We start from the raw sequence: 8,894 nt of genomic DNA on the forward strand, positions 1-8,894 counted from the left end.
TGGGGTTTGCTGGCAGTGCTGGTCTACGTGAGATATGAGTATGACCTGGAAAATCACCCTGTCCTCCCTTCCTGGGGTGAACCACCACTCGTGGTCTTCCAAAAATACTGCTCTGTTCCTGGCCGAATGTGTAACAGTGGATGGGTAGAGCAGAGGTACGAGGCTTCAGCTCGGTCTTTTTGACAAAGGGGCCTAAAGTCGCATGAAAGCTAAAAAACCCCACACCCTCTCTGGGAAAACAAGTATCATGCTTGCTGGTTTTTCTAATGTTCTGGTTGCTTATTTCAGATGTTGCTATTTTGTCCTATAGGTTCATTTGTATTACCCATGATGAATGAATGCAGTCAAGAGGTATTGAACGCTGATGTGTTTATCTTATGGCAAGATAGAAATGTTGCAAACTTGTGAGCTACAGGAGGAAATGGGCTAATTTTAGATTTGTTCCTAGCCCTCGCCATGTGAATGGTGTCGCTGTGAGCCCAGCAATGAAGTTCACTGTGTTGTAGCAGACTGCGCAGTTCCCGAGTGTGTCAACCCAGTCTATGAACCAGAACAGTGTTGTCCGGTCTGCAAAAATGGTAAGAAAGTACTGTATTGGCTTTAACAAAGAGATATAAAGGAAACATTTCATGAAAATGTTGTTAACTGATGCATCCCCAGGAGATTTGCTTCCATCAGTGCAGGCTGGCGTTGGGGCTGTTACTTCTCCTTGTGCGTGGGCTTCAGTTACGAGGTGGCAGTTGTGAAAATCAAGGCTGCCCTTCCCGGCCTGTGTCTTCTCATTGAAGCTGATGGGATTGTTGACTTGAGTGAGGCTTCATAGGATTGAGTCCTGATATCGGTGATAGTTGTTTCATGTCTTTTTAGTCTAACATAAAATCAGGTATATAATAAAAGAGAGTCTTTGTCCCTAAATTAAGAAGCCAATGGTTATCACCTAAGACCAGGGAAAACTCACCAAAATCAGTTGCAAAACTTCCACTGGGGACAGTAAGACACCCACCAAGCCTGTAACATCCTTAATTGTGTGCTGGAGTCTGTGTGTGTAGGGTTGGCCCTCATTGTCCTGCTGAAACGATTTCATGAATTGGAGTCTGATTCAGCAATACTTTCAAGAAAGGTTTTGAGATGACTGAAAGTACCTCTTTGGAAAATAAATCTGCTTCCAAGAAGGTCTCCCTGGTCTTTTACTTCAGTCCGTACACACATATGTCTCTGGAAAAGCACCTTTCTCCTAATGTAAATATGAAGACAGATTAAAAGGTGAGCTAGCTTCACATAAACCTCTTCATGGCTTTCTTAACATGTAAGAAATGGCTACTTGGACTCATCTTCTTGTGTTTAGAGTTCATATATATTTCCTTTTACATACATCACTGCTGCTGGATAAGAGTAATGGTTGCTTTTTGATCTAAATGAAAATGTTTACAAAGAAATAACATTTTCAACACATTTTCTGCTCTTTAAGACAGAGAAAAAAGCAAAGAGTTGGAAATGCAAAATATTTTTACTAAAGGAGTTAGCAAAATTAAGACTGGTCTGGAAAATTGTATCAAAAATTCTACTCGACATCCTGAGGTTTATATTAAATCATGATTTTTACTAAAAAATATTTTGAAAGGGTTTCCTTTAGAGTTTTATGTTTCTATTGAAAAGCAGAAAATGTTCATAGGAAATTTCATTGGTTTGTTGTTGTTATTGATGAACTTCAGAGAAAAGGTACGTTAACCAGCTCTCTCCACCACTCACCTTTGCATATGGCCGTTGCGCTTGGGTGTGAGGTTTCCCATCGCACTCAACAAGATTGATGTCAGGTTGATGACTGGAAGGGGTAATGCTGGCCATCACCGTGCCTGGCCATCACTGTAGCTCAGACTCATTTACACCCAAACAAGTGCTGCTCATGTGTGTTTGGCCTCTGTGTTCCCATTGTGTATGGGGTACCATGCTGAATCCCCCTCATTTATGGTGGCAGCACTCGCAGATTCCTTCTCATCTGGTTCACATCACATGAACCCAAACTCTGAGCATCGCTTAGGCTTCCCAGCAGTGCAGACTCAAAGGTGGCTTCATACAGGTCCAGGAGCTGCTGGGTTTCCCTACCAACCCTTCACCACCATGACCATTTCCCCCAGTAACCAGACACTTTGGGGTCGGTGGCTTTCTGTGTGGCAGTCCCCAACATCCCTGGTGACTGGGAGTGGACAGCATCTTTCTTCGAAACAGTCAGTGCCCATATAACCAACAGGAAAGGGAAGGAAGCAGCTCCTGCTCATGGGAATGAGCACAGGAGGACACAAGGAAAATTGGACACCTGCTGAAGGGTCTCTGGGGCACAATGTAATTATTGGAACTCTCAGCTAGAAGCCAGGAAGCTTCCTCCACAGTTTTGCCAAATTTCTCCATTTCTTTCTTCACTCATCTGTTGGAGATACAGATATAAAGTTCTCAGAAACCTGTTTTAGGCAGGGGAGTATTTTTCACCATCCTCCTAAGAGCATTCTGCATGCCTTGGGGATCCTGGTCTCTGGGGCCAGGGTGACCAGGGCTTGCAGCACAACTCTGAGCATCCAGCAGTGGATAAAGGGGAGAGGCAGCACAGTGGTGTGGCTGGCTCTTCCTTGGGATCAAGGAGGATAGGGAAGCTGAACCCCTCCTTGCATCCCAGCCTGTCTGTAGGAATGAGATGTGAGACATCCCAGTTGGGAGAGCTTTCTGCTCCTCCTCCTGCAGTTGTGACTGGCTAATAGTTGGCCACTGCTTGTAGTTTTGGCTTTATCCTTTGCAAATGAAATTCAGTAGTTCACACAGTGACAGAAATTAGTGGGTGCCAGGGTAGTCTCCGTTATCACAGGGAATCTGATGAGCAGATTTTGTTACTGCTCTTGGACATGGCTCCGAATGTGGTGCACACCCTTTGCCTCCCTCTTCTGTTTTGGGAACTTCATGTGAAAGAATAGCAGTCATTGCTGTGTCTCTTTCAGCCCTGAATCCCTCTGACACATCCTAGTGAATGAGGATCACAACACTTTAAGCTGTCTGTTCATCTTGAGACCCAGATTTTGACTCTCCACTGCAGCCAGTCAGTTAGAGCTCAGTTTCACAAAGGCATGAAGATAACACAAGCAGACAGACCCACTTAAATGACTTGAAAACACACCCACCCCTTTTTAAAATTTATTTGGTTTTTCTTCCTTCCAACCAATAGCTTTTGCTTTCTACCAAAGCGGTGAAGACAGTTAAAGCACCATGTTTCAGTGTGACGAAAAGATTTTAACTTAGGTTCAGTCCCCGTGGTCATCATTTTAGAAAGGCAAACAGAAGAGCTCAAGGAATACAACTGTTGAGGGGATAAAAAGTGTTAATCCCCAGAACAACATGTAGTGCAAATCCTCATTTCAGAAGCTACTCCTTAAAATTTTGGTAAGGAAAATCTTCATTTTAAGTTAAAACACAGCCCTGCATCATTTGCTGCACTCTGCTAGCAGCATAGCTTACCTGCTTGTTTAGCTGTTGCTGCCATTAATGGGAGAATAATTTCCTCTGGATACATTCAGATAGATTTTCATGCCTTTCTTAATTATGCCTTGCCAAGGGCAAAAGTGCTGTGTAGCAATGAGGTTAATGCAAAAATCTGTTGATTCTAACATACCTGACCTGAAGATTCATAAAAAGCCGATATCAATTTCCCTCCCTCTACCATCATTTAAGAGCAGTCTGAACAAGTGGCTTTGCAGATTTATTCCTTATTGTCAAAAGAAATAGAATTGTTATCTTGTGTTTCACTAAATGCTGTAGCTCATGCAAAGCTGGCTCTGCTCAGCAAGGGATACTGCATTAAATGCAGAGCAGGCAGAGTTCTCTGGGTGGCTAAAATCTGGGGGGGGAGGGAGGGAGAAGACGTTTTCTCCTTCATGTCCCATTGTCCTATTTGCCAGAGTGGATTTTGAGGGCAGTGGCTCCAGGTGCTGCGTAGCATTTCCATCGTGGAGATGAAAGGTCTCTGGATTCGCATTTCCTGGTAGCAACAGACTGCAGAATTATGGCCCGGAGTTGTTATTTCTAGTCATTGTAACTTCTCCAGACAAAAGTGTGTCAGCTAGTGTTCACTTTCTCCTCTGCGGCATCCAAAGCTTGCCTATGACTGTTAAAATCAAACTCGTGGCTGCCACCATCCGTGCTATCCCTCCTGCCTTCAGGTTCTCCTGCAGTTCAGCAAGAGCATCCATTCATTCTGCTTACACCAAAGCCTTTCTGAGCAAAAATCCCCCATGAGATCTTCATCCTACTGTGTCTATGGCTGTAGATGTGTCTGTCTGGTGTTATTTTTACCTCCCCTGGGTCTTCTCACCTGACCATGAACTTTTAATTTCCAAACCTCTGCTTGTCCGTCCCTGTAAATCCAACCGCTGCTGCAGATTGAGCTTCATTATTGGTGGGACGTGTGTATTTTAAAGCCCTCCCTTATGCATTGCTGCTAGGTTGCTCTTTACGTTTCCTTCATCTCTTTGGATGTGGTCTGGCAAGGATGCAAAGACTAGGGGGGAATCTCCAGTGTATCATAACCTATGTCTTTTAATCCTGGTTTAATCTGTGATCCAGACTAAACGGGTTCCTATTCTTTGCCAACTCCAAACAACTCTCACCTACTGCTATGCACAAAGGGAGAAACTCACTGCGTTTCGCCTTGCCCAGTGCAGTTTGTTCAGAGCCAAAACCACGCGGCTCCAGTGTCCTTTTTGGGGGGTGAGTAGATGTGCTCCAGCAGGCAGTCCCCAGGTGGCCTTGGAGGTGCTTCCTCCGATGCCACGCTGAGTTAGTGACACGCTGACCTTTGTTCTAAGGGGGCTCAGCTTCACATCCCCTGCTTGCTGCTCCGTGGAAGAAAAAACAGATGCAATTTCAAATTAGCAGTGTCACAGCTGCTCAGGGAAAGGCTGGAGGCGACTGGAGGCAAGGAAAGGGCAGCGCACAGTTCCCAGTGACCCATGTTCTCCTGATTTTACAAAGTGCTCCTTCAGAATTGTATCCCAAAATAATCTCAACATTAGCAAAGATTCACCATGGGGGATTTTATGGTACAGCTGTGTCAGGGAAATTAATTTAAAAATCCCAGTAAATGCCACAATAGAATTGTTAGCTTCTCCTCTCTAAAGTGTGAAATTCTTTTCAGAGCATTTCAAAGGCGCCTTCACCCATTTACACATACATTAATACAATTGCTAAAATAGACTTTGCCTTGGCACTTTCATTTTCTTGAGGGATGAACAGAATAAGCATTATAAATTTCTGTTTTGGGGTCTGGTTTTGCTTTTAATTTAATTTTTGTTGCCACCAATCCTCAACAAAAGAATTTGTTACCCAACAAGGCAGATAAAAGCTAACATGTCCACGATGAAATACTTCCTGGCAAGTGTGCTTACTCACGTTAGCGTGGGCTTCTGGAGACATTTGTGATGAAATACTGGGCAGCAGGAAGACGTTTTGTAGATAATCTGTCACTGAGTCTTTAATTAAAGCCTTAAATTATCACAGTTGATACAGATTTCAGAGTAAAGAGTGTGATCCTGCCCACCACACACAAGCAAAAGATTCCTTTGACTTTCAATATATTTTACCTTGGTAAAATAACATGTATTCAGGCAAAGCTCTTGTGAGTATTTATTGTAATATGCTATAAATATTAATAATTTCATAGAAATATCTTCTTCATGAGGGCATGAGCACAAAAAGTGAGTAAATAATAATTATTTCCATGCATACAAAGCCACATTTTCCCTGAACTTCTCTCTTAATTTACTGAGAATATAAACTTGCTGCTCATTATTTCTCTGTTTGAGTTAATTCGAAATAAGCATTCTGCACCCCAGCCTGTTCTCTCTGTAACACAGCATGTTTTGCCCAGAAAACCCCTTAGGATTTTCCCAGCCCATCGAAGCTGAGGGCAGCCTTTCCTTTAGCAAACAAATATGCGTTACTTGTGTCCCTAAGTGAATTTTGCACACCACTGTGTAGAACAACACCGGGGGCTGACCTTCGAAGCTGCCTTTTCCTAGCAAGCAGTATGTAGAAACTCATTTTTCCAAGCAGGAGATTTTTGTAAGTCCCCAAGGGCTGAAGGGGTGTCCCTTCAGAAAAGCTCTGCTGTGGTCAACGTGGGGAGTTGGTTCTAGGACATGGGCAGGCAGCTCCCAGGCCAGGCTGTTCCTGTCGGGCCCAGCCACAACGCTGGGTGAAAAACTGGTTCAGGAACTTCATTTGCATTCATAAATTAAGCAGGGTTAATACTGATTACCACTCAGGTGGGCAGACCTCCCAGGAAAATCTAGATGCCACAGAAAGAGGTGTTGCTTCTGAATCAGGGAAACAACCAAATCGATGCCCAGGTATTGTCTTAGGGGGGCAATGCGAGGTGTTTACTTTGCAAAACCCGTTGGGATTTTAGGGTACAAAAGGCTCCATATAAATGTAAATTATTTATTGTATTTTAGGTGAAGGTAGTGGATTAACAAGTGCAAGTTGTTAACCAATACTGACAAAAAGAACTTTCCCACGTGGTCTCTTATTGTTCCAAATTATTTTGAAAAGTGCCAAGACTTTAATATCAAATAATCCAGTGCCTGGATATTAAGTTACCTGTGCTTTATTGCATAAATATAGCTTGTTATTTATCTGGAAGATGTGGATCACTGAATCTCCAGGTCATTGTTTCGGAAAGCATCTGCTTCTGTCATGATCAGTGACAAAAAAAACAGTGAAGTGTGGAAAAAAATTACCTAATGTTTGAGGAAAAAAAGGAAGGTTTTGGGGAGAGGATGTTTTGTCAGCCATTTGATTATATACAACTGTTGCAGGATAAAGGTGGCACAGAAAATGTGGCAAGAGGATGAGAGAAGACTTCATATTCATTTACTTTATGGAAAACAGTGTTTTGGAGCCATGGGGGAATTCCTTTAGAAAAAACAACTAAATAAAATTCCTCTTCTAATTTATTTCAGGAATTCCTGAAATGGCCAGATTTTAAGATTGCAGTTAAACCCCCTTCAGTCAAAGTCTATGCAATATGCTGATTGATTGTTCAGATGCAAGTTGAATGTGACCAGCCAAGAAGAAGATGTGTCACCCACGCCGGACTCCACGATCCTCTTCATAGGTCCCGAAGACTGAAGCTGGTAGCGTAGCGTAGCCGCATCACCCTTCGTTCTTGATGGATGAAGTATTCATGGCAGCCAGCCAGCTTTTTGGGTACTCAGTTGACACTCACCACCACCACCCCATTCAGATGTCAGGCTGAGGGTCACGGGAAGGACCTGCTCCTCCTCGGGCAGCGCTTGCCCAGCACGTGGGGGCTGGTGTTAGTTTCGCAGCTGACTCCGTAGCGCTGCTGTGCTGACGCAGAGATGTCACCCCAAATCAGGAGTCATCTTCCATTTTGCAGAGCCTGTAGAAGCCACTTTAACATTGTGATGACAGAGCCCAGTGCACCGAGGCTTCATGGCCAGCTGTGAAAATCAATGGTCTTGGAAGGCTGAATGCAAAAGAAAATTTCTGAGACTACAAAGGATGCGTTTTTGATTGTTTGTTGGCTAATGTTCTTTGTGTTTACCAGCAGGAGTGTAAACTGTGGTGCCCTATTAGCTCAATTAAAGGAGTGATTTGATTACCAACAGAGGAAAAAAAAGATTGATTTAAAAGCAAATAGAAGATTAAGACTGAAAACAAAGCAGTATATTTGGGGCAGTCACCAACCTGGCAAAATGCTTCAGTACTTGCTTTTTACTGTTCCTTGAAAAAAGAAGTCATTTCACTGGAATTGATTTTCAGTGGAGCTTGTTCACCTCTGTCACTTCAGGCCAAGTGGTTAAAGGCATGTAGATGCTGAAGTTGCTGATGAGAGTTAGGGTACATAAGCATCTGTCGAGAGCTAGCCCCTCCATTCTACTTGGAAATCTCACTGTTGGATTATCCAGATGCTTAAATGCCCTGCTGACTAAAGACTATGACCTGCTCCCTGTGGAGACAGCTGTTGGAAGAGTCATCTAGTAACCGTGAAAAGCTTTGGAAAGGTATATAGAGGTTAAACCTTCCAAAATTAGCCATCCTGGTGCTGGATAGCATTGGGGGGTCTGAGCTGAATTTGCCACCTCCTGAAGTTTAGGAGAACAAGAGACCAAAAGAGGCCGGGGAGAGGAAAGGCCTTTAGAGAACAAAAAAGACATGAACTGAACAGCACGTAATGTGATTAACTCTTTTCACACAGCTCAGTGCTCACACAAAGCAGTAGCTGCTGGACTGTGTAGCGTCAGAGTGACAGGGACGCTGCTGGGAAAAGCTGAATTCAAAGAGTGCTGCGGTCGGGAGCCAGTGGGGCAGCAGCCTCTTTTCACCCAACGTGTTCACCTGCATGCTTACAGGTCAGCTAATGCTTCACGAGCATTTGTGGTCTCTCCCTCTGCCCAGGAAGCAAGAAAAGGATAATTCACATATTAATCAAGGCAGAAGAAGACTCTGCCAGGCAGCTGGAGGCCAGGCAGAAGACGAAAACCACTATCCTGAATTTGTACCCCAGTTTCCTAACCATGTTTCCAGGCTTCCACCTCAGAGAGTTCAAAATGAATGTCTACAGGCACTCAGAAGGGTCAGGGAGGATTATGAGAAGTCTTTTGTTGGATGGGACTGGCTCCAAAGCTCTTATTAAGCGGACACAGCTCCCAGAGATATGGGAAACATGTTACATGGTCTGCATTGCTCTTTAAACTCAGAAATATTTATGAAGAAGCATCTGCTCACTGGTGCTTGTTTCCCCTTGGGAAAATGTTGCTGAAATTTGTGTGTGCAAGCCTATGGCAGTGGTAGATCAAGATCCACTGTCGTCATGATAGTATCTGTCTCTT

At 43.7% G+C, this 8,894-nt stretch overlaps 1 protein-coding gene across 5 annotated transcripts in view; it reads left to right on the forward strand.

Moving 5' to 3' along the window:
- VWC2L (von Willebrand factor C domain containing 2 like) overlaps nucleotides 1–8,894 on the forward strand; it is a 52,682-nt gene that overhangs the window by 19,882 nt on the left and 23,906 nt on the right. For 3 of the 5 annotated variants that reach the window (XR_003398785.1, XM_026852569.1, XM_026852570.1), the window contains exon 3: nucleotides 449–578. The exons of 1 other annotated variant lie outside the window; for it this stretch is intronic. Coding sequence is in view for 3 of the 4 variants with exons in the window: in XM_026852569.1 (XP_026708370.1) it covers nucleotides 449–578 (130 nt within the window). In the remaining variant the exon portion in view is untranslated. Of the gene's footprint in view, nucleotides 1–448; nucleotides 579–6,998; nucleotides 8,880–8,894 lie in introns of those variants that run through there. One more of the 5 variants, XM_026852571.1, reaches the window with a different exon arrangement.

The sequence above is a fragment of the Athene cunicularia genome (genome assembly GCF_003259725.1).
Source record: "Athene cunicularia isolate RWA chromosome 7 unlocalized genomic scaffold, athCun1 chr7_part1, whole genome shotgun sequence".
Lineage (NCBI taxonomy): Eukaryota > Metazoa > Chordata > Aves > Strigiformes > Strigidae > Athene > Athene cunicularia.